We start from the raw sequence: 26,825 nt of genomic DNA, 5'->3' as shown, positions 1-26,825 counted from the left end.
GCTGCTATTGCTACTGTCTAATTCACGTTTTTGCTACTGCTGCTAGATCTACTGCCAATTTCACATTTTCTAATTTTGCTACTGCTACTGCTACTGCTACTGCTCACTGCAACTGCTAACTTCCTATACATAGAAATGAGTTTATATAATTACAAAATATATTGCGAATTTATGATTACGTAATTTACAAGCATTATGTATAAAGTGGCGTTTAATAACACATCGTGTCTGACACAGTGAAAACACATTTACCAAAAACGAAACGGTGATCACTCCCTGAAAGAAAGACTGAGCAGTAACGAAAGAGTCATACATGTATGGCGTACCATTTGTGTCGAAAGTTTCCAGGTACCACAGGTAGTAATAAAATTATACCTGCAGGTATATAAATTGGAAATGTACCCGCGGGTACAATTTTATACCTGCCGGTATAATTTTATTATTACCCCGCGGGTACAATTTTATACCTGCAGGTATAATTTTATTATTACTCCGCGGGTACAATTTTTATACCCGCAGGTACAAAATTATACCCGCGGGTATAAAAATTGTAACCGTGGGTATTAAAGTATACCTGCGGGTATAATCAAAGCCTTGAGATGTCTGGTGGTTGCGGGTTTTGCTAGAATTATTTTCATTTAAAATGCAAATCTATAAATATACAAGTATAAGAAACAAATACTAATGTGCTTCATATCTAAGATAAACTCTGCCTGACCTTACATGAACAGCTGGAAGTCAGTGATGTAACCATGGGCTGGAATACCTAATCATTGACAGATCTTATAAAACCTAAATGGCCAGTGTGAATGGATAGAGGATGAGTAAGAGCTACTTGTTCATTGATAATTCATCCGCATTGTTCTTGAATGGGACTACTTTGTGCCTTCCTTTGGATGTGATTTGGAATCAAATAAAGATACTACATGATTGTCAGAAATACACTTAACTTTGGTAGCGGGATAAACCCGCAACCAAAAATTGTACCCGCGGGTATATAAATTGTACCGGCAGGTATAATTTTATACCCGCAGTATAAATTGGAAATGTACCCGCGGGTACAATTTTATACCTGCAGGTATAATTTTATATCCGCATGTATAAAAATTGTACCCGCGGGTATAAAAATTATACCTTTTGTTTGTTTGTTTGTTTTGGGTTTAACGCCGTTTTTTCATTCATGTAACGGCGGGCAGTTAACCTAATCAGTGTTCCCTGGTTCTGTACCAGTATAAACCTGTTCTCCGCAAGTAACTGTCAACTTCCCCACTTGATCAGAGGTGGAGGACGAATGATTGCAGACACAATGTCTTTTATCAAATCATCACGGAGAACATAAGCCCCGCCCGGGGATCGAACTCACGACCCCGCGATCCGTAGACCAACGCTCTCCCTACTGAGCTCCCTACTGAGCTGAGCGGGCGGGCAAAATTATACCCGCGGGTATAAAAATTATACCTGCGGGTATAAAAATTGTACCCGCGGGTATTAAAGTATACCTGCGGGTATTAAAATTGTACCCGCGGATATATAAATTGTACAGGCGGATATAAAAGTATAATTTGTATACCCGCAGGTACAATTTTTATACTGAGGGTACATTTTTTATACCCTCAGGTACACTTTTATACCCGCGGGTATAATTTTATATGGTACCATGTTTATACGGCGGATACATTTTTTATACCCGCAGGTACACTTTTATACCCGCGGGTACAATTTTAATAATTTTATTACTACCTGTGGTACCTGGAAACTTTCGACCCAAATGGTACGCCATATACATGTGTTGTATATGCGGTCTCGTTTATGCGTTAATACATGACCCGCTTATAAAAATATGTATCGACGCCTTACGTACATGTATTATAAATTCGAGCTGCAAAACTCTGATGTTTTGGAAGAAGAAGAAAACCTCATTCGGATTACTGGCAGAGAAAATTGTTACGATTTCTCAATAAAAATGCCGTTACATGTAACCATTGCGTCTCAAGCAGTTTTATGTGACAGTATTAATGTTTTCCGGGTATGGTGCGCCTAGTTCGAATGCATAAGTACGCGGAACTGAAACTTACCTCAACTGCGTTTATCCAGCCATTTTCACGCGTGATTTGTGCTTTTATCCAGTCTGATCGCGCGTTTTGTGTATGAACTATATCCAGTAAGTGTCTGAGAAGACAACACTGAGACTATCTACTTGAATTAACTAAAGTTAACAAATTATATCCATTACCTGACAACACGCCCATTACAACTGCGATTGTCAAAGGTTTAAACATTTTACCCAAATACGACTATTTTAATGTCCGCTGATCAAATGCCTGTGAATTTGATTTTTGGAAATTTACTGACAAGCCAACATCCAAAGCTATTTAACAATGTTTAGCTGAACAATAGAATTTACGAAATTTATCTCGACTTTTACATTGAACGAGCTTGGCATTTTCGGAAAATTCAGAAAAAGATAAAAACACTGAGCACAGCTGGTATTTATCAGGCTGAAGGAAGTTTGAACTATGATAAACCTAACGAACACAAGTTTAACATAAACATTGAACAAAATCTAAAACATTTTGATTAAAGATCATGTTTCTTCCGCAAGTTGGACGAATTTCTACATGTCCACCAGAGATCTGGATCTATCCAATTCGGCATTTATGCGAAAGCCCTTCTTCTGGTCAATTTCGAAACGAAACAAACGGCATCAGTTCAGGCGTGCTAATGTACGTTATCAACAGGTGAGCATAACACTTTCGATGCGACTTTTTTAGTCAAAGCACCACGATTCTTTGAGATAACTTGCGATTAATTCATCTATAACGAAAAAAATTGGAAATGACATAGTTATAGTCTTAGTTTGAGTACTCGCACATGATTGACGTTGGCATTTTTCAAAAGTTCGTTCAAAATGCACTTTGGAAACATTTGCCCATCCACCACACCATATTACATATCCAATTTTGCTGTATTTCTCACGAATCAAAGCCTATACGAAACAGAGGTCAGTGATACCTCGAATAGTTATCGAAAGGTAAACTTTCCAAGAAAAGAATTCACCAACAGAGTTCGTGCATTTTCCCGACTCACCAGCGACATCTTTCAAAATTGTTCGTGTTTTATTTGTCATGACTTTATTTTTAATAAACATATACTTCAATAAACATATTAAGTACTGCAGCTGCCGTTACAGCAAAAACTTGTATTTAGAAATGAAAAATTATGTCAATAACAACCACGCTTGCAGGTCTTACGTTTATGTTACATTTATACTTTTTTTGTCAAATCATATCAGAATTACCTGAGATATGCCGTAACCGTCTATCAGAAGCAAATCTACCTTAAGGCAACATGAAGCCAAACATTTGGGGGATAGGGGTGGGAGGTCAGCATCATGCAAACAAGTATGTCTTTGTGGACAGGTGAACATAAGCTGCATGTAACATGCATTCCCCATGAATAAATCACGCGTGTCTACCAGCCGTGTTAAATCGCTGTTAGAAATGTAAAAATGAAAGAAAGAACCAAACTTGCTGTGTGTAGACGAAAGTCAAAAATGAAGACCACAGAAGTAGTCTTTCTTGGGGATGCTGTCACTTCTGCAATGTATGTTGACAATATGTGCAGACGCCATTTTAATTCAATAAGGCACAATGAAAACCAAAATCAGCTCACTATTAGGTGCGACCACTGCCGCACATCGACATACAATTTGTAAACAAAACCGACACGTGAAATTAATGCATGTTTCCCCGAAGGAAGCATATGCTGTTTGCAGTTAAAATGCATAGAAATTGAGTGCAATTTAGTTTAAACGCAGAAGCCGGTGTGTGTTATTTTTCAATGACGAGATCCATATTTTGCCATGACTAACTTTTTTAGATGAACATGAAAATGATTTTTGCTTGACAATCGTACCCTTCAATATGATTTGTGATTTTTAAAAACAAAGAAACACCGCTATATCTTGTTCGTCTGTGTTTTAGACACAACGTCTTTAAGTGCTCAGTGAATACAATTAAGTGTAAATAAGCAGATATTAATGTTTCGAACACATCCGTTACTTCATCACAATCTAATTAATCGCCTTTAACGTTTTACGTCACAACGACACAGTTTAGGAAATATGACATTTTTCTAGCTTTAATTGCTGAAGAAAACCAAAGGGGATCTGGGCACTACTTCACGCATTGGTGATCTCCTGGTAGAACGATTGATCTTCCGCAAGCAAGCTTGGTGGCTCACATGAAGACCTGGGCAGGACTCGAACCAACATAGACTATGGTCAAGTTACTTCATACCAACAACCGTAATCATTTTGGCCACAGCTAGAATGTAAAAATTAAAAAAAATACCTGAAAAATAGAACTTTGGCACTTCTTAACTATGTGATGTAATATTCAATGAATCTATTATTTGAAACATATTTCAACAAAGTAGAAAGATTTCCCTAGAAATTCTTGCCGGTTTTCAGCTCGTTATTATTTACAATTCTAACACGACCAGCAAATAACCTACATACATGTAGAGTGAAATATCGGCTTATTTAAGAAATAATATATCTCATTTAGTGATTTGTCGCTGAATAAATCATTGTTTGGAGTTCAGATGCGAAGATATTATATCACGAGGGCACAACCCGAGTGATATAATGATACGCATTTGAACGACAAACAATGATTTTTATTCAAGAGCATATCACTAAATGAGATATATTATTTCGATTCTAACACGTTACCAGGGACTTTAAAGTATATCCTTGACGGCATTCATTAAATATTTGCCGTTTTCAATCGGTTTCTTTTCCAGCGCGCCGCTATGCCGTTTGACGCTATGACGTCGTTATAATTGTGACGTCAAAACAGTGAATTGCTTTTTAATAATTCACTGTTTTCAGCCTTCTTTGTTTAATAGGAAAATGAATCGGATCGTGTTAGAATCTGCAATAACCCACGCGCGTGCAATGACGTCATCCGATCCAGGTGCGTAGCACGGTCGTAAAAAGTAGTTACCATTTTTTCTAACACTGTTGATACTAGTATGTCGTGTTAGAATCGAAATAATAAGTCCCAAAGTGTGATTTATCGTAGAATAATGCGAGTTTTTTGTTCTTATGCGAAACAATATATCACTCAGGCATACGGCCTTCGTGATACATTCTTACGCATAAGAACTCAAAACACGGGTTATTCTACGATAAATCACACTTGGGAACTTATTATTTCTTAATAACCTCGCACAGACATAATCGTTTGAAATCTAGAAAATGTTCACATCTGAGCCGCACCATAAGAAAACCAACATAGTGTATTTGCGACCAGCATGGATCCAGACCAGCCTGCGCATCCGCACAGTCTGGTCAGGATCCATACTGTTCGCTAACGGTTTCTTTAATTGCAATAGGGTTTGGAAGCGAAGAGTATGGATCCTGACCAGACTGCGCGGATGCGCAGGCTGGCCCTGGATCCATGCTGGTCGCAAATGCACTATGTTGTTTTGTTTCATGGTGCGGCACATTTATTGTGCTAAGACGAACAGAATCTAATTTTACAAAAGACGTCCAATAGTCATGCTGATTAGTATAAATATTGTCATTTCTAGTTGAAAAAACTGCTGAACATTACCGAGCTTTACTTTGGTACTTCACTGTATTCTCTCAAATTAATCACCAAAGTAAAAGAATATTTGCTTCAGGTACATCACTCAATACCGAAGGCACCTTTTAGATAGGGTTGTTTACCATTTCTTGATACCAAAAGAAGTTATGGGAATCCCGGCTCATCAGTTTTGTTCTGCAGCATTTTATTTTACATATTCACCTCTTATCGACAGGTCAAGACCAAACAAGTGTAGACATAAAGAAATCAAAGCGCTGAAAGCACAGAAAGGTTGAAACCTTTCGATATGCTGTTAACAAATTATAATCTGAAGAAATACATGTTGTTCTGATAAGAAGTGTGTATGTAGCCTTCACTTTCACAGGAGCTGGTATTAAAGGCATGAAGTAGTTATTTGCCGGATATGCCGTCGTGGTCTACTCGAATGTAGTCCATATTAATATATAGTGTATTTTTCCCGACTAGTAAAGGCTATTTTCATGTCAAATATAAGCTTTATTGATGCTTAATTGTAAAGAAGAATGGCTGCTGATGTTTTTAAGCTACGTTATATGCTTCAAAAAGTTAGTCGAAGCTGTTTGGTAAAATGAAAGTAAAGGTATGTATTTCCTGATGTCTACCTATAAAATATTAGCGTTTCCATCACGTGTATCAGTCACGTGACCATGGCTTCACTCCCATAAGTAGTCATGTCCTCAGATCTTTTTCTACACAAAGAGCTAGGTTTACCATGTAATTAAGTAGTAAAATATATCCCCGATATCGGTCTAGAATCTGAGCAGACGATTTAATGAGAAAAATAGAGGGTAAGTCAAGGTCTGTGCACCCTGAACAATGAGAACAATGGAGGGTAGGCACTTGTGACGGACTCGCTTAGGTATGACTTAATCAGTAGCAGACGATGTTTTCCAAACCATGTTTATTCAACAGTGACTACAAAATCATTGTGTACATAAATGCGCTCCCGGTGTTCCCGAACTGCGCTTATCATTTAAGAAAGATAAAACAAACGAAAGGGTCATTGTTGTCCTACTGCTCACCAGGGTATCAGATGCTATTCTCCAAGTAATCAGATCTCCAACAGTTCAACTCAAGTATTATTTATGTTTCCTTTATGTCAAGCTTTTTCTATAATTGTAAGTTGAAGCATATTTCCAAGAATTGCTAAATTGTGGTGATGAATTAGTAAATAAAAAGGATCATCAAGCGTAAATTAGAAGGATATGAAAATAATATCGTAGAATCAGACGACTACAGGCGATGCACATCGTACAGTACCAGAATGCACTTACTGCAGCCACAACACCTATAAAAGTTCAACTCCAAGAATTCAACACCTCAAAAGTTCAACTCCAAGATCATTCTCCAAGTAATCAGATCTCCAAGATTATAAATTTGCTCAACTCCCAAGACTGTCAATGTTTGCCAGGTTTCAAGTGTGTTTTTTTTTTTTGTACAATTGCTAAATTGTGAGGCTTAATAGGTAAATTAAACCAAGGATTATCAGCTGTTCTAGCAGGGTTTGCATATAAGTGAGGACTGTTCTAGAAAGGTTCAGAATTCAAAAGCTATACATGTATACCATCTAGGATGTACCTCTGCGTGTCGGTCTTTGGATTACAGTATGTTATAGCGTTTCGAAAACTAACGAACAAATCTACAGTTGGCAGCGGGCTACATCAACAACAAATAATATGTATTCTTGACGTAATCAATATGTCCACCAGTCTACTGTACATATAATATTTGAGTAAATGTTTTCTTAACAAATCGTTATGTATTAAGTAAATAAGCTACTTATTAAGGATAGCCATTGTGTCGACTTCCACAAAACAAAAACACAATTTTCAGATATGTAGAATAATGTTTTGACAAATAAAGATCATGTGTCCCTTCTCTTATTCCTAACTATAAGCTAGAAGCCATAATTTTAAAAGTATTTCCAGCTAGCTAAGGTTGGAAGTATCGAGAAGAATAGAAAAATCTAATTTTTTTTCAAAATTCAACACGATATCACATAATACACCAATTTTCACAATTCTTGGAGCATGGGTAGTATACTTCTACACATTTCTGCGAAATCAACTTCTAGTTTAGCCGACCCTGGAATTACAATGTATTGATGTCACGACTTAATCATGACACCAAATCATTAAAAGTGTTGCAACCCACTTCTTTAATTCATGGGCTGTTGCCTCTAAACTCCGCTACCTAGTTAAAAAAGTTCCTACAAACGACCGACCCTGCTAAAACAACAGTAGAAGTCAGTGGGGTCCACCAAACTAGAAACTAGACCTATCTACCCCAAAATCCTGCTTTTTCGACTTCCGCACAGTTTTCAGATAAATAACAAAGAACTATATACATGAAAATTGAAAATCGTGTTATGAATGTTTTGACAATAAGGAATACGGATCTTTTCTCTGTTTTTTTTTTTTTCAGAAGATATATATTGAACTTATATAGCTGCAAGTCACTAAGCAAAGCGCTGGCGGGGCACATTAATGGAATGTAGGGTTACATCGAGAGAAGACGCAAATGCCCCCTTTTGATGCTTTGATTCTATTTTGCTTAAATGAAAGCAAACTGTTTCATTAATCGGGGACGCATATGTAGGTCAACATGGAGAGACTTCACATCATGCAAACGCCCCCATGTGATATTTTACATAACTAATCACTCGTTATGTACTGCTTTGATTCTATTTTGCTTAACGATCTATTTTAAAGACTCTGTAGTTTTCACTCTGTTTTATTAACGTTTCGGCCTTATGGCCTTTATCAAAATGACAAATTTCGAGTAAATTTCTACATCATGGCGTTCTTTCAATTCAACAACAATTGTTATACAAATCCGGAACTGGTGTAACGTTGTTAAACGTGATCGTCAAGTCCCGCTAAAATCGAGACACATTTACGATTTACAGGGAATGCCGGTATTTATCTTGTAAATAAAAAATCTATTAATATTACATATTGAAACAAATATGTAACACAAAAAACGTTCAGATGCAGCACGATTGCATGCATAACATCACATATGTAACGTATTCCTTATATTGCCACATTGAAGTAATGCCGCTATATATACTACAACTATATTTACATAAAAATAGGAAATCTTAAATTTTTACTCAATTTTATATCAATCGTGAAAAAACATTAAAAGATAAAATTAAATATAGGAAACAAATAATATAAATCGGTCATTATAAAAGCTGTACAAAAAATAGGAAAAAATTAAGAATAAAGGGAAGTAATTCAAACATTTTATCTATTTTTAGGCGAAATCAAACAGTTTCTAATATAGCAAACTCCTACGCAGTGATCTCCCTTGCCACTCGAAGCACTGCGTAGGAGTCGGGACAGGTAGGAAGAATCGCATGTATATACAAGCACAAAAAATGATTCAGACCATATGCTGTTTTATTACTGACGAGTGCAATATGTAATATTAAGGCTAAATAAGAGAAATCTTTATAAAACGTTTCGAACTATTTTTATCGGCATATTTTCACGCGCTTCGGTCACATCCGGGGTTTTCTGAAATGTTTTAAAGGAATACACCTTCCCTTTTCAAATTAGCCATGATCGATGGGTCAACAGACCTAAAAACATATTTTTCATGCGAAATGACGCATTCTTTAACCTTATTGTATTTACATATGTATGAAAATATCAACGGACTGTAGAACAATGTTCAGAGAACAGTTTATATCAATAAAAATATCTGTCGATTAGTCTGAAAAACGGGTAAAAACCCCACGGCGGATTAATCTGCCTTTCAGTGAAAACTGTCAGTATGATATTCTTGCAGCTCTGAAATACAGTAGTTATAGGTCTCAGCCACTTCGCGATTTCTCCATACTTCATGAAGGCAGACTTTTTCATTTCAATTACAAATTTAGATGTACGCATGCTATATAGTTTGGCTCTCGACAATGCTTGTTTTGTAAAACTGCAGACAGTTTATTAATGTCAGATCTAACTACCTTTTATATTTAAAGTAATTCATCGCTACTAATTGTAAACAAGAGCTCGTAGAACACGAAATGGACGTTTGACATACTGACCTCAAATCAATAATTTTGGGTCATTTATCAGTCATAAATGACCTCTGTATCAAATATGATCTTAGACCAAAGCATTCTCTAGTTATTTTGCAAAAAAAAAAGGTTCTATTGTTCTGGGTCAATGTGACCTGACCTTTTACCTACTGACCTCAGACTCATTAGGGGTCATCAGATGGTCATGATCAACCTCCCTATTAAGTTTCGTGATCCTAGACCCAAGCGTTCTCAAATTATCGTCCGGAAATGGTTTAACAATGTGACCTTGACTTTTGACCTACTGACTTCAAAATCTACAGGGTCGTTTGCTGGTCATGATTAACCTCCCGATTAAGTTTCGTGATCCTAGGACCAAGCGTTCTCAATGTATCGTACGGAAACGATTAAACTGTTCCGGGTCACTGTGAACTTGACCTTTGACCTACTGATCTCAAAATCAATAAGGGTTACATGCTGTCATGTTCAACCCTTCTATCAAGTTTCGTGATCCTAGGCCCAAGCGTTCTCAAGTTATATTCCGGAAACCGTTTAACTCTTCTGGGTCACTGTGACCTTCATCATTGACCTACTGAACTCAAAATCTATAGGGGCAATTAGCTGGTAATGACCAACCTTCCTATCAACTTTCATGATCCTAGGCTCAAGCCTTCTTGAGTTGTCATCCGGAAACCATAGACCTGTTCTTGGTCAATGTGACCTTGAGCTTTGACCTACTGAACGCAATGTCTATAGGGATTAATTGCTGGCAGTGATCAACCTACCTATAATGTTTTGTGATCATAGGCCCAAGCGTTCTCAAGTTAGTAGTAGTCCGGAAACCGGTTAACTGTTCCTGGCCTTGACCTTTGGCCTTCTAATCTCGAAATCAATAGGAGTCATCTGCTGGTCATGACCAACCTCCCTATCAACATTCATAATCTTAGGCCCAAGCGTTCTTGAGTGATCATTCGGAAACCGTTTAACTGTTCCGGGCCAATATGACCTTGACTTTTGACCTACTGATCTCAAAATTATCTGCCTCCTTATTAATTTTCATGGTCCTAGTCCAAAGCGTTCTTGAGTTATCATCCGGAAACCGATTGGTCTACATACCGACCGACCGACATGCCGACCGACCGATATCTGCAAAACAATATACCCCTCCTTCTTCGAAGGGGGGCATAATAATTTATTTTGTTCTAAACTTATCATTTTCTGATTCGATGTCCCACTTTATTACAGTGCCATATTTTATTTGTATTATGCCTTCAATGTTCTTGCTTCTTAAGATTTTCCTAGTTTAAGTGAAAATTCAGATAACATCCCTAATTAAATATCCATCTTCACGTAACTAGGAATTTCATTACAGAATGGACTTTCGCTACACTCTGTCACTCTGATTATTTAAAATTACATCGTCATTAAATAATTGATACTATAATTAAGATGAATGTCTTCAACATGTATTTAAATAAATACACTATTTGTCTCACTAAAGTTTATCGTTTAAGTATTGGATGTATAAAGAAAGAAAGATTTTTTTCTTCCTAAACTTCAGTTTAAAAATTATGTTTTCATGTGTAAAAAGTCAACACTTAAATAAAACGTCATAAAAACATTATAAATACAACCACTTACTAATTATAAGTATAAATTGATGTATCTTGATAAAAACTGATTTATTTGAAGGCTACATTGAATGTAAAACGGTATTCTTATCAAATATCGCATTCATTTTGAAATTCAAGATGGCCGCCGTACTGATGTGTCGAAACATTTTACCAATGGGAATTCTTGATAGGTGACACATAAGGTATCATAAAAATATCAAAATATAAGGAAAAACTCCGCAGATATGGCCATGAAAATCACAAAACGGCTCTATATCACGTTACACGTCATTAATGCAATCGTTTCATTTATGCATTAAATTAAAAAAGGTTCGTTTTATACAACTTTATCACTGACAGCTGTTGTAAATAACATATACCGGAAATTAACTTGTAATTCAATTTTAAATTCATACGTATATGAACATATAACGGGTAATTATGTCAGGTTCGTACTTGTATTCATTTTGTTTACACTTAAACATAATTTATATTTTAAACTCTTCCTTGTAATGCATTTAAGCTGTGTATCTTATCAAACAACTTTAAGGTATGCATGTATGAAAGTTTATTGCACGCATTTTGCACTTAACAATCTTTGGGGGAAATTAAATTTATAATGCAATATTACTGATAAATGGTGTTATCCAAACATGTACTTAACCATACACCTGTTATAGCCCTTTAGTGTCATAACATTAATAGCTTGTGTTTTCTTGTAACAGAAAATTAATGTTCCTTAAACCATTTCAATAAAACAAAATGAAATGTATTGATTTCTTCGGCAGTGTTTACGTCAGTATTCATGCACATTTGTACAGTTGTGTACTTATAAAGCGTATGTAAATATTATATTGATGAGCGGCAGCTGTTGACTACCTAACGTTCTCTCAGTTATTTATTTTCTATAAGATATCTGCTAAATATGGATTCTTGTAACATATGGTTTTCAGTTGTTATAACGTATACCGTTTCTACAATTAGAGTTCATTGCAAAATTTCTAACAAAACGCATAATTTCTGTGTTCATATCAAATTCTAGTAATAGCCGAGTTTTCAAAGTGATTGACATTAAAGTTTGTTAACATCTTTCGTTTGTTCTGTTTAGTTCATGAAACATCTTCCGTTCGTCCTATCAGGCATCTTTGAATCTTCTACTTTAGTTTCTGAAACAACTTTCGTCTTTTCTACATATGTTCGTAAGACATATTTCGTTTGTTGTATGTTAATTCATGAAATATCTTTCGTTATTCTCAGTTAGTTCGTAAAACAAAATAGCTTTCATTGCTAAGCGTTGATTTGCGAAAGATCCTTCAGATGTTTTAATCAAGTATTCTGGGTTTTTTTCCAACTTCGTTTAAGATTTTAAGACAGAACGGTTGCAAAGCTCTTGATATTTCCTATAGTGCAATGTTTACAGATAGGAACCTTATCACAATGTAGTAACATTGTTAATCAAATTTAAATTTTACGTTTGTTAGCTATTTAACTGCAAACAATCGGAAAGTCTCCAAGATGAATTTTTTAGTACCCATTTATTTTACCTCAGCAAGGTATCATTTATTCTACAAATCAAATTGAGCATTTACAGCTCGTTAAGGCTTTACATCTGATGTAAATAACAACAAATAAAACATTTTTTTTATACTGCACATGAACTTATACAATTAGAATCATAATGGGAGGTAATCCAAAACAATGGACTTGATAAAACTTTCTTTTTTTTTTTTTTTTTTTTTGGTTGGGTTTAACGTCGCACCGACACATTTTAGGTCATATGGCGACTTTCCAGCTTTGATGGTGGAGGAAGACCCCAGGTGCCCCTTTGTGCATTATTTCGTCACGAGCGGGCACCTGGGTAGAACCACCGACCTTCCGTAAGCCAGCTGAATGGCTTCCTCACATGAAGAATTCAACGCCCCGAGTGAGGCTCGAACCCACATCGATGAAGGGCAAGTGATTTGAAGTCAGCGACCTTAACCACTCGGCCATGGAGGCCCCCTACTATGTTAAATAATAGTCAAACCTTTGAAAAATATTAGAGAAAACAGTTATCGAAGATATAACTTAACAGTAAAGTAATATATTTTATGTTCATACAAATGTAGCAGCCACACAATATACAAAGGTATTATGAGCCTTAAACGATACGCTAAAACTTTCGGGAAAGGGTAATAAATCTGTGAAAAGATACTTTGTAAGCATAGAACGCAATCAACCAACATAATAGCAGACTCGGTTTGACTGAGTCTGTTCATGAGAGGTAATGAAATGTGCAACGCCCCTCACGTCCCACAGCACAGGCTTAAGCGGAATTCTATCACGGTAAGAATGAATGTACTCTATGATCCTATAGGACCAGAAAATATAACAACAAGTTTGTTTTATTCTTTCATTCTGAAAATCCTGTATCGGAAACATTAAGAATTACAACATGCTTTGTGTCATTTTATCTTTTAAAATATCTGTTTTCGGCACCAAATAAAATCCAGGACTTTTAAGTCTTTTTTTAAAGCTGAAATTAGTCATGTTTACAGAAGAAAAATAAAAGTCCAACGTGATTTATCTTCAACACTATTTCCCTCCAAAGTAAAATGTATGACATTTTAACCGTTTTTAATGAATTTACAATTTTGTCGAATTAAAGTTGGAGTGTTTATTCATCAATAAACTTCTCTAAAATCAAATACAAACAGAAACATTGGTACTAACATTTCAACCATTTTCTTTCTAAATAAAAACAACATCCAGTTCACCTAAATATGAGGAAAAGAGTCCGCCAGAATTTTCTTTAAAAGCACATCGGATGCCGTATATCCAGTCGGATTGCTTAAAATCAACTGGACATTTTTCTTTCAATTAATTTTTTGAACGAATAAATTATGAAAAATGGGTCATTTATTGTTCTTACCTCTTAAGATTACATGATTTTTATGAGCGATATTTTGTTTTTCAAATCACGGTTTTGCAAAGATATCCTGGCAGATGTTAACGCAGAAAAAATATTTATAAAACCAGAATAAAACAATTATATTTATGTTGCATATATTTTGTAAAAAGTTTTCCTAATCTGTACAAGTGTAGTAAAACTATTTTGTTTTTGATTTTAGGTTATATATTCAATTATGATACAGAAAAAAAAACTTAAGTTCTAAAAATATTGTGTTTTCTGGTGTAGTTTGCAAGACCTTTTTTAAGAGAGAACATATATATCAGGTTTGGAATGATGTTTTCCGACAGGTAATTGATATTCCAATGGTAAGTTATTGTGCACCATTTGTTGCAGATTTGTTTTAGTTGTGATCTAATAACAACAGTATGCTTCAAAAGGAACTTCTTTTAAACAAATCCGAGACTGCTTTATTTTGTTTTGTTGCGTTTTATGCTTCCGAATGATCTTCTTTTAGATTTTATCAACTATCGCAACACCATATGGTAGTCATAAAAAGTCTACCCGTGCTTGGACTAAGTTTTGTTCTATTTTCTGGTCTTTTAGAATATGGGGCCATGTACATAGAGTTCCACTAAAGGACACTCTAGAGAGTTATGGGAATACTATAACTTTAAGGTCCGATAGGGAACTGTAATGGGAATTATATTGCCTTGATGTACAAATATAACCTAAACTATTCGATTGATTTTCATTAAATAAGTACAATTTCCGTTATGACAGAGATTTCTTGGTAAAAGAAGTCAATATTTGTATTTGAGTCTGAATTATGAATGATCTCACAACGAATTAATATATGAATTTGTAAAATGAAATTATTTATGTTACAGTTTGTCTTGACGTTAATGAGTCATTCTATATTTTCGTCACATTTTCTGTCCGGGGAAAAATCTCAAAGCAGTTTAAAGATATGACATTATAATCTGCTTTGGGTGAAAATATGTGACTAATTTAGTATAGTGATGCACTTTTTTGTACCTTATTAATGGTATTAATATAATTTTTTGTACGTTTAAGTATGTAAAATTGACATTTTCCACTGTCCCAAAGTAATTTTTTAGATGTTTGAAGTAAACATTAAAAAAACTGCAAAGTTCTATAGCTAAAAAATATACCATCAATATTTATTTGACACTTGGTCTGAATGCTAGTGTACATACAATTGGTAATTCGGGAAAAGATCATCACTTAATTTGATTTCAAAGTTTGTACCTAACTTTTATGTCCCTCACGTAACAGAAAGTTGTTCAGTCAAAATAACAGCTGAGCCCTCTATTATATTATCTATGCATCGCCGCCATTTGGAAGAGTATCATTTTTCAAGATAACATTTGAGGTGCGACGGCGGAAATTCGTTTTTCTTTATCGAGGAAATACCCTTTGAAAGTTGACAAGTAGATGCGTAATTTTATTTTCTGTCCCTCATGTAACAGTGAATAATTCATTACAATGAAAAACATGCGAGGCTTCATTACTGTAAGGTAAGTGTTTCAAAAGCGACAACTTCAAAAATAACACGTCGGGGTTCTCTAAGGGATTTATTATTACTTTAGATATACAAATACACAAAATAATTCACTCCTGTAACAGTCACTCATGTAACGGCCATTTTTATAATAGTAAAGAAGCAAACTGTTACAGTAATGAAATTATTTGCGAAACAACGAATAAAATAAAACTATATGAAGAGTAGATCTAATTAACTTCAAACATTGTTTCAATTACTTCATAATCCAAATTAAAAACATACATCAGCAAGCATAGCACTAATATCTTTAATTCTCCTGTCATATATTTAGTTTGGTTGTTACAGGAGAGACATGTTGTGTGACAGAAAAGACCACTATTTATATTTTAACTGATATACACCTTAATATCACGTATATAAGTTGTATTTGAATATTTGTTGCCTCCTTATAAGATAACCGTTAAGTTTCACTTTAACAATGGGATGTCTGCTATTTAAATTGTATTTACACAAAAGTTGTAACAAGAGAGACGTCCAGAGCAGTAACAGGAAAGACGTCCAGTCTGTAAATATGAATAATATACGACTGAGTGTATCTGAACCAAACTGAATTTACAAAGTGATAACCAGTGAGTATCTGTACTATTTCAAAATTTGAATTAGAAAAGTTATCTTTACATACATGGAAACTATCGGTGTTTTATGTAACTGTTACAGGAGAGACAACATTATGTTATGTAAATGACAATTTGCATTTATAGTTTGAGTGCATATCTGAAAAAATACTCTTAATTTTTTGTATTTCGTTTAAATACGCAACATTGACAACAGTACTGAAGAAATGAGTATGAATATCCCATTAAACTGGGACGTATAATACAAGGGACAGACAGGCATGTAGATGAATGATTGAAATAAGTGTTCTTTTAAGGTTACTTGCAGTCTAAAATGCTTTAATTTGCTAAATTAACGTCAAAACTAACTGATTAATATAGTTTTATAGGAGACGACATGGTAATGTCAAATGCTGAACTACATAAAAGTTTCTGCCTCCAAATGGATTCGGATTCAGGTCATAGGCGAGTGTAATTGATTGTTAACCCAAAAAGTTAAATGATGAACCAGTTAAGACTAATGATAAAGTAGTGCATGAAGATCAAGAATCTAAAAAGACATCATGTACACAAGTGGTTGAGACACATGAACAAGATTTTCCCAGTGAGTCGGCAGATGACTGCGTAGTAACACACGGGTCAGTATAGCTTGAAGATCAATGACCCATAAATATTACAGGTCGAACAGTATTTGCAGAAGTGCAAGAAAATACAGTACGGACAAAACAAAAGCTTGCGAAACATCATATGAACAAAGATTTGAAAAGAAACAACAACATTTTCACTTAGCTTCATGGAGTGATGGACTTCAATTTATAAAGAAAACGTTTTTGCAATAAGTAACACACATTTATTATAAAACAAATGAAAACATTTCGAGTAATCTTTCATACAAAATCATGAAGAGGTAAAAGGTAAATATATAAGCAGTATATGGTGATTGTTAAGCGTATTTGAGCTGGTTATTCAATTTTCTTTCTTGTTCATTAAAAAGAAGATTAATCGTACTAAAACATTTAATGCTATCTCACTGGACACATGATGTTGATTCAGCGTTGATGCAAAGTTGAAACTTGATTACCTGTCATCAACGTTGAATCGTTCATTAGTTTCGACCGCCATAAGTACTTGCTCGGCAGTCCAAAGGTAATGCTTTGAATCTTCATTTCAAAGCTCAGTCGTTCGTATCATGGTCAGAGTACACGAACTCTCTGAGATGTTCTTGAGAGTCTCCCACCTACCAAAGAGTCCAGTAACTGGTTCTTCCCAGGAGAATCCGATTTGCGTGTAACCGAACATGTTAAAGAACTAGACGGGTTAGGCTATGTTAGCCAGATTTCTCTCTGTCTCTCTCTTTATCTCGCTGTGTTTCTGTACTAGTAGAATATACGAATTTGTCGTTGTAGGTGGCTATGTTTGTACGTAAAGTTTACTTAAACGTATTTATTTTGAAAAGAGCGCTATGTAAATCTGGTAAAATATAATGATAGTAATATGTCACTAGTGTTACAATAAACAACATGCCATCTTGTAATCATTTTTATTTAACTGTACAGTCATTATAATTAATTAAATTACAGTTAAACAAGATAAGTATCTTTTTACAGATGATGTCGTTTCAATCTGATATCATTTTGCGAATTTCTGTTACAACAGAATGGTGTTAAACATACTTCTGCATATTTTTCACTCCTGTTACATAACACTGTATATGGAAGAGTTATATTAAATGTTTTCAAAACATGGTCATAAATTTTGTTTGTTGTGTTTTACAGAATGGTTATATATTTCAAAACTAATCAAAATATTGTTTGACTTTCTAAAAAAGAACATTTTGTCTCGCTTTTCTAGTCAAATTTCTCTCCTGTAACAGACAGTGTCCTTGACGTAACACGTAATTATTGCAGTTACGAAAAAACTCGAGATTGTAAGAAACATTTTCTCTATTTTCAGTCCGGGACATGTTTCACATTTGTTGAGCAATTATTCTACTTTTATGTTCAATAAACATAGTAACTATTCTTAGTTTTCTGTTTAAATGTCACTGCCATAACAAAAAGGTGTCCTTCTTGTTACACGTATGTCCCTGCTGTAACATTGTAATTATCTTCGCTTTTAATTTTCACTATTATGTTCTTATCCCTATAACCTTAGTACTAAGGAACTACAGATTTTCCTTTCACAAAAGCACTGGTTGAAATTTGATCCATTTACCGAATTAAAAGTACAAATAATATTTTAACGTTGAAATAAATTAGTTTTTTTTTAAATATCACCTGAAATACATCGTAATTTTGTTTTGTGATACATATAGGACGTAGATGTTATTTTTTCTATAAAAATAAATCTCAAACTGTCATATTGTTATGATCTGGATGTGTTTACTGTATCATATGATAAAGTATCAGTCACTGATATTATTGTTACAGAGGGAAAACATGTTGGTTCTGTCTTCAGATTATGTTCTGTTTAGGTAAAACGAAGAGGTATTAAGCTTGCATTTAGTTAAATTTACATTGAGATATGTTCTATTTATTAAAGGGGAAATGCCGGTAGCTACTACACACACAATTTGTAGGTGTGGCTTATCTGTAGCAGACGATAAGATTCCAACAGGTATCTGATAATGCTTGCCTCTGGTAGCAACTAATGGTCACCAGCATAGAGAACACCAAGTATTTCATGTACTTCATAAATAATGTGTATTTGCATTTACATTTTAATGTAAACTTTATACATTAGTCATATTAATCAACAGTTGATAGCAAATGCAAAGAACATCATAACACATTATTGTAACATCTGTATAAAACATTGCAATATTACTTTTTAATTCAGTAAAATCTTGAATAAATTAAGAGGATTTGATTATATTAATATAATAAATAAAAATAAATCATATTTATAAAATACTTGTATATTCATCGCATGACAGTTTCTTAGTTCAAAGTTTCACACAGGGTTGTAAACATTAATTGGCTATCTGGTAAAGGTTATCTACAATTCTTGCCCACAACACAGACTTGAAAATGTAAGTTTTGTCAATCAGTGCCTGTTTGACTGTCTGCCTCCGGGGGTTTCTGGGGTCTTCTGTCACAGAAACAGACGTGTAAGGTCTGTCAATATTTTCATTCCAGTCTAATACTGCCATGTTCGTTCTTCTCTGATATTCGTTTTTGCCAAATGATATTCTTTTGTCATGATATATCAGACATGCATTGTTATATGATTACACATAATGGGTATCCGTGCAATGAACATAGTCTTCTGGTGTCTTGTATATTTAAAGACTTTTGATTGCTTTTGAAAGAATAGACACCGCAAAACTATCCTTTAGAATTAACTTTGATGGCATATAATTCCTGTCTGTTTTACATCGTGATTCCGCTAAGCAGTTTTCATGTTTATTTTGATAATGTAATGTAATGTTGTCAAGAATTTGTCGTAGTCTTTCTGTTGATCCCTGGCAATTTTTCATCGCATAAGTAAACATGTGTTTTAACAGAAGCAGCTTTGTCTCTTAGTTCGTTGTGCCATGTTTTACCATGCATATGATTAGGGCCATTTGTCACTGATTTAATTACCTTGGAAACACCTTTTGCAGCATGCCAAGTGTCATTGGCATTTTCAACTTCCGGTTTCTCTTGGCGCAAATATTTGTTAATTGGCAAATTTCTGTCATGACCGTGTATATGGACAGATAAACTATAATTATCCAGATCTTCACATAGTCGCTTCACTCCATTGATTTCATGTCTCTGGCTTACTGGGTCATCAGTTTTTATTATTGTTACCGCGCCAATTATTTTGTGTGATTTGCTTCCTATAGCAATTACATCAGACTGTTTTGAATTTTTTCTGGTAGCATGTCTGGCATCTCTTAGAATATTAATTCCTTTATACACAGTACCATTTTCCTCAGCTTCTAGTATGGATAATATCTCCTCCTCCTGCCTAGCCTCTGTGATACATTCTTGAGCCACTTCCTTAGTAACATCACAGTACATTTCATTCAATGAAGAATACATAGATTCCGGGCACTGACCAAACATGGAACCTTCACAGAGTCTCTCATATTGCAAATATCTTAGTCCTGAGGTAAACAGTCCATGTAGAACTTGCATATTTCCAAGAAATTTTCCACCTTCAGTATGAGGTGAAGAATCATGTTTAAAAAGATGATCATTCTTGCATTTAAAATGCACTTTGGCAACATGTCCAAACCAATCAATGTTGTTAATATCGATAGGGGCTTGATAATTTATGTGGTGTTCAAGAATTCCATGACACATGTTTCTAAGGGCACTTTTGCTTGTCAGAAAATGCTTTTCACTGGTGTCCTCTCTGTTTGCCAACAAGTAATTCATTAAAGATTCATATGTAGCAGGTGTTTGTTCTTTTGAATTGTTGCAAGATCCAATTCCATGAGCTTTTAAGTAGGAATCCAACAATGTATTTAATAAGACTGCATTGTTTGTATCATTCACTTTTTCACTTTTCAGCAGCTTACATTGATCAACTTTATTGAAGAGTTTAATGTTTTCTGCCTCATTTTCTACATAGAACTTGATTGTTCCACAAACACTCTGTTTTTCCTGTAATTTACGTTTTTGATTTCTCCGTTTCATGGGTGAACCAGAATCTGAATTCCTTTCTTTTTGTACTCCTTGAAAATCCGTGCTTAGCTTTGTCTTTAATTCTTTCAACACCCTCATTCAAATTTGATTGTTCCATCTTCACAAACTAGAGTGATGTACTTTGTCTTTGTTAAACTATTTTATTTACTTATATATATTGGTATATAAGCAAGTCTATATTAATATCCTTTATATATATATAAGTTATAATGCTTCTAATCTTTATTTTATGCAAGTCAAATCTAAAATGACCACTTGTATGGTATAAGGACATCTGTACATAGTGCAATGTGTTAATTGGTATCAGTTAATAAGTCTTACATCATCACACATGATGATCAATGGTGAATGTAAACTCTTTATTACCATATTAAACCTTATATATACCCTTTTAAGTGAAAAAATGAGTTTGATGTTGAAATAATATATGTACATGTACTTTAAATTTCATTAATATTATTTCTTAGTTTACCAAGGCCTAACAGCATTTACCAGACCTAAAATATGCTGTTTATTGTAAATTTTCCAAATTCTTTATCTAACTGTCTTAACTGGTATTAATGAGGCGTCTTTTAGAAATTATGTATACAGATTTTAGTTGTGTTCTTAATGAATATTTATTCACTTAATGGGGATTTTCACGAAATGAAAAGTACATTTATTAGACTTAATACAGTATTCACAAAAATGCAATCTACATGTGGATATATAGATAATTGATGGAGAATGCTTCATGCTGGGTCATAAAATAAATCCTTGATCTTGATGAAACAGATAACTGTAATGGTCAGTGGATCAATTTTTGAGGGGTTGCAGGATTATCTGTTATGTTGACTTTATTATTTCAAAAATTAAAGAGTTAAATATTCTGCCCCATTAAAGGACACAGCATTACTAAAATTTGAAAACAACAAATGATGATGGTTAATTTTCAAAAGTTACTAGCCCAAAAATGTGACAAAAATATAGAATGACTCAATACCTTTCCGCGTTGAGTGTTTATGTGACTGCCTTGTTTAATGTGCTTTTATCAGTGGACTAGTTGTTTTCATTTCTTTTCTAAGTCGCTTTGTTCAAATGAAAATTTATCCACTTACCAAGTAATTTGGAAACAAGACTTAGTTACAACAATGATATATGTTTGTTATTTCAAAACTGTGTATATTTTATTTAAGTATGTCTACTTAAAAAGCTGTCTGTGAGTTTTCCTCATCAGTGAACACTGGAAATGGAGTTGCTGCTGAGTTGTCTTCCGTTGTGATTTAGTTTTACAATGTACTCATGCTATGAAACAGATATTGACTAAAACTAATCGATAAATTACGTATTTGATCTATTTATGACAATATAATTTACGTTTCAAACATATTTATTACGTCGTTTTCGTATCGTAAATTAAATACACAAAAAAAGTAAAATTTATAAAAGATTGGTAGGCGATATAACACACAACCCTTGTATTATTCCTAGCAATGCAGTTCCTCGATTGCCAAATACATAAACTCGTACACGATTTTGTTCGTCCTAATATCCTTTATCATAAGAATTAAACGCCTGAATTACCTAAATTTTGAATAAATATATGATTTCTGTTTATCAAAGGGAAACTATCAAACGAGAAGAGACCATGGTATATCAGCTGGGACGAATATTTCATGGGAGTAGCTCTTATAACTGCTCAAAGGAGTAAAGATCCAGTAACACAGGTAGATATTCAATGTGTAAGCTAATGTCAATATGCATACATTCATTATATAACATACTTGTAAGTTGGATAGAAATGTTGTTGAGAGTTTTCTTTTGGGAGAGTATTCAATACCAATGTATAATGTATGCCGATTTTGCTAAAATCATAAAGAAAAAACTGTTGAAACATTGTAATGATTTAGCATTTATGTGTTTTTGTTTGATATGATAAAAAGTTATGGAAATGCGGTGTAGCTTGATCTTATTTCATAATTTCACATCGACGCGATGTGTGTGTTACTTAGTCACATTTTCTGCTTAGGTTGGCTCTTGTATAGTGAATGCCGACAAACGGATCATTAGTACTGGGTATAATGGTATGCCAAATGGATGTAGTGATGACACCATGCCATGGGGAAAGCACCAACCAGACAAACTCAGAAATAAACAACTTTACGGTATTGTATTAATTAAAACGACTCTTTAAACTATGTAATTGTAGACAATAATGAAAGATCAGAAGACGGCTTAATCGGTTTCTTTAACGAAAAAGGTGTCAGCTACTCTCATGAATAAATTTCTGAAGTTATTTTATTTTAAAGACGGCCTGTAAATAAGAAATAATGCATAGAAAGCCGTATTTTAACGTTATTAATACACAGAAAAAGGTTATACGTCCGCGGAATAATTTTGGCGACGTATAACCGATTTTGAGTGTATTAATTTAAGAAAAACACGATTTTGCTATACATTATTTCGATTCTAATATGCCCTTAATCTAAAACAGCAGATAGAATACAGTAGCGCTCATCTTAACGTGACGTCATTTTAGCGTAAGCGTGTTTTAACAGAAACAAGGATATTTATAGGTTATTAACTTTGTATGTGGATATATGCCCGAGTTCTGCAGCGACATTAGGAGCGCAATATTATCCGCGAAAGAACGAGTGCATATATCCACATACAAAGTGGATAACCTTTTTGTTACATGCCCACTATCAAATAATTAATTTATGTCTATCACAAAAAACTGTATAGTTTACGTGAATAAAATTATCTGTCTGTCTGTCTGTCTAAATTATCGTTCTGTAACGAAAGACAGGAAAATACGAAAAGAATTGCTCCGAAAATGTAATAAACAAATCAAACTCACGCGCATTAATATTTTCCGCGAAAATGACGTCAACTTGTTGTCGCAACGTGCGCGTGGACGCCATGGACGTCACGCGATTCTTTTCATTACAACGTTAAGAAAACATTCCACGTCCGATATGAAAGCGTTCCACGTCAATATGGAAAAACATTGCACGATCGCGGTCCATTGAAACTCAATGGAAAATTATTTTAGGTATGTAATAATAGAATATATGATTGCTAATACTAACTGAATGCAAATATTTTAACTTTTTAAACTTTATATATTTAAATGCTGGCTTTTCAATTTCAGTTTGTCATTCAGAAATGAACGCCATTTTAAATAAAATTTCTTCGGACGTTCGTGGCTGTACTTTATACGTGACATTATTCCCGTGTAACCAGTGTGCCAAAATTATTATACAGACGGGCATAAAGGAAGTTGTGTATTATGACGATAAACATCACTATAAAATAGAAACAAAAGCTTCAAAACTTATGTTGGAAACGGCCGGCGTCAAAACTAGGTAACCTTACTGCTGTATATTAATGCAAGATCAAAACCACAGGTACTCTGGACATATAGCCCCCGTGATGACTTCCTGTCGTGATTTGACCGATATTTATCGTTTTCGAATTTTTTACTATATGTTCAACAAATCACTCACGTTTCCCAATTAAAATGCCTCTTTTCACTATTTATCTTCATTTGTCGATGATAATTATAAAAATGACAAGGTAGTTCTATTGTCATTTTTTTCAACCAACGGAAGGGGATTGGACCCGGCTTGCAATGAAAACGCCAAATTTTGTGAAATACAAATGTATGTACAAAGAACTGCAAAGTTGGGCTCGATCTATTTCTGGCGGTTAAAAATTGCGAGAGAACTACCTTGTCTTTTTTCTATAATCGGCAAATTCTGAACACTTTAAAGTAAAGTAGCATTTCAATTGAAAGCTGTGGGTTATTTAGTGACTAGATCTATATATATTGGATAAATATCGGTCAAATCACGGCGGATTGTCATCACGGCGGCAGATTACCTGTGATCAAATCCAGCAACAAAAATGGACAACATAAAAAAAACGTACGGTTTTGTGGTGTCTTTTTTATGTTGTCCAGTTTTGTTGCTGGTTTTGGGGTGTTTTTTTATGTTGTCCATTTTTGTTGCTGGATTTGATCACAGGCTTTGGAGAGTTCATATGTTGAGCGCTGTGTACATAGCACATTCAGTTTGATGAAGTCAAGAATAATCTTCAACTTCAGTTCATTCCCATTATTTCCAATAAAGTTATTTGTAAATAATACTCAAATGGATAAAATAATCTAAATCTACTTTTAGGAGAACAGTGATATTAATTCTGTTAATTGACTGCTGTTGGATTGACTGTCCTCTGCTAAAGTACAAATGAATGTTCATACATTATCTATTTCAGGCAATATGCACCGTCGCAGCTAAAACTGAGGATTGGACATATAGAAAGCAAACTTTAATATGTTTAAAAGTGGAAATTAAAAGACGATGTGATAATATTGCATGTAAAAAGAGAAAAGTGGTTTTCAGACATTATTACTTCAGGGAGTTCTGGTGAATCGTGTATTAAAACGAGAAATTTATTGAGTAAAAATGTGAGAAAGATTTCGTAATAGAACACTAGTATAGCAGTCCCTGTCAGTACAGTGGTTTCATTTCTAGACGAACATATTTCCGTAATGTTTCCTTGATGGAAGTGTAATAGAAGCTGAGACCATTCCGTGATCATCTTCCGCTTTAACTACGGGCCGCTTACATTGATCTAGTTACTCACCCCTTACTCACGTTCACGGGAACTGGTCCAACCCGTGACGTACTTTGAGTCTGAAACCGTCAAGGGAAGTAACTAGAGTCACGGATTTGGACTACTAGAAGATGGGAACCAAATCATGGGCCGCTTAAACATTTTTTCATTATATTTATGTATAGGTTACAACACACTAAATATCTGTTCTTCTTTATTCTATATAAAATTGACATATTTCCAATGGCCGCAGCACACATCAGGACCTATTTTAAATGTCTGTAACTTATATTTCTTGAAGAATATTGTCAGTGCTGAATAAAACTGAAAAGAAAAATTGGGGTCATGTTTGATGCAAGAAAAATATTTTCAGTCAAACACACAAACTGCAACAATTAGCTAAAAATGAGACCCCAAATTGTAGTGGTGGTGTATGATCTACGTTTCAATGACAAATTCTGCCATGCTATTATTTCATTCTGAAAATGCTATCTACATGTTAAGCATATATCTGTTATGTGATTTCAGCAAAAAATGCAAAGAAAATAAGGAAAATAACTGTACAGAGCAAAAAAGAGAGGACTATTTGAATCCGCTATTATGCGACTACCATTTTTTCGCGCCATTTTCGTATTTAGTGTCTGTATGGCTGTATAGTGGCCCACCTCTCCCGGAGCTATAATAGGAATAGGTTGTTAAATGAATATAGATCCAGATATCAATGTTTTATAAATTAATAGGGTTCAAGTTAAGGGGCACGTATACATGAATATTTACAGTCGATCAACAATAGAGTCGTACGGATAATCTTATAGTTCGATCCATCTTTTCCGTCGCATGGTTTTCACTTGATTTCTCATAAATATTAGGCAATACCGTTGATACTGTACATTCTAAAGGACTCCGAGGGTGGTAATATGAACGTTTTAATTTTTTCAAAATAGTTTGATTAATTTTGAATTTATCGTCAATGGTGAGGTATTACCATTTCATTTTTAGTCATATTTGACACCAAACAAAATAGGAAGTAAATTTTGAATTTACATGTGAATGGATTGTTATAAAACTTTCAAGATATCTTAGCTGGCATAGAAGTCATGTTTTCCACGTAAAATATGCTGTTTTTTTTTTCGAGAAACAAAAAGCAGTTCTAAATTGTGAGTTTATCCTTCATTTTACATAGAGATAATACATCTTTGGCAATACACTTTACATTATAAAAGATCTCTGAAACATTATAAAAAATCCTACTACCATCCTCGGAGACCTTTAGAGGGAAGGATA

At 34.3% G+C, this 26,825-nt stretch overlaps 3 protein-coding genes across 3 annotated transcripts in view; 2 read left to right on the top strand and 1 right to left on the bottom strand.

The window, feature by feature from the left end:
• Positions 1 to 2,483, bottom strand: part of LOC123559039 (uncharacterized) — a 52,888-nt gene extending 50,405 nt beyond the window's left edge. Inside the window, exon 1 of the mRNA XM_053543635.1 lies at positions 2,234 to 2,483. Coding sequence (XP_053399610.1) covers positions 2,234 to 2,279 — 46 coding nt within the window. The 5' untranslated portion in view covers positions 2,280 to 2,483. The remainder of the gene's footprint in view (positions 1 to 2,233) is intronic.
• Positions 2,484 to 10,280: 7,797 nt separating this feature from the next.
• The window catches only part of LOC123557260 (uncharacterized), a 291,086-nt gene continuing 274,541 nt past the window's right edge, over positions 10,281 to 26,825 (top strand). The window contains exon 1 of the mRNA XM_053543622.1: positions 10,281 to 10,284. The gene's annotated coding sequence lies outside the window, so the exon portion shown is untranslated. The remainder of the gene's footprint in view (positions 10,285 to 26,825) is intronic.
• On the top strand, positions 11,590 to 25,908 carry LOC123557269 (deoxycytidylate deaminase-like). The gene is made up of 5 exons (XM_045348654.2): positions 11,590 to 11,721; positions 22,545 to 22,648; positions 22,951 to 23,086; positions 24,076 to 24,289; positions 25,200 to 25,908. The coding sequence occupies exons 1-5, from the start codon at positions 11,715 to 11,717 to the stop codon at positions 25,255 to 25,257; spliced, it is 519 nt and encodes a 172-aa protein (XP_045204589.2). The 5' UTR covers positions 11,590 to 11,714; the 3' UTR covers positions 25,258 to 25,908.

Source organism: Mercenaria mercenaria, chromosome 5, assembly GCF_021730395.1.
Source record: "Mercenaria mercenaria strain notata chromosome 5, MADL_Memer_1, whole genome shotgun sequence".
Taxonomy (NCBI): Eukaryota; Metazoa; Mollusca; class Bivalvia; order Venerida; family Veneridae; genus Mercenaria; species Mercenaria mercenaria.
This window is presented reverse-complemented; position numbering and strand designations above follow the sequence as displayed.

What these genes read in the sequence shown, in the direction of transcription:
- LOC123557269 (XM_045348654.2), top strand. An exon ending in GTAAAGATCCAGTAACACAG is followed by an intron (nt 22,649 to 22,950) that starts GTAGATATTCAA and finishes TTTTCTGCTTAG; the next exon opens with GTTGGCTCTTGTATAGTGAA. An exon ending in CAGAAATAAACAACTTTACG is followed by an intron (nt 23,087 to 24,075) that starts GTATTGTATTAA and finishes TTTCAATTTCAG; the next exon opens with TTTGTCATTCAGAAATGAAC.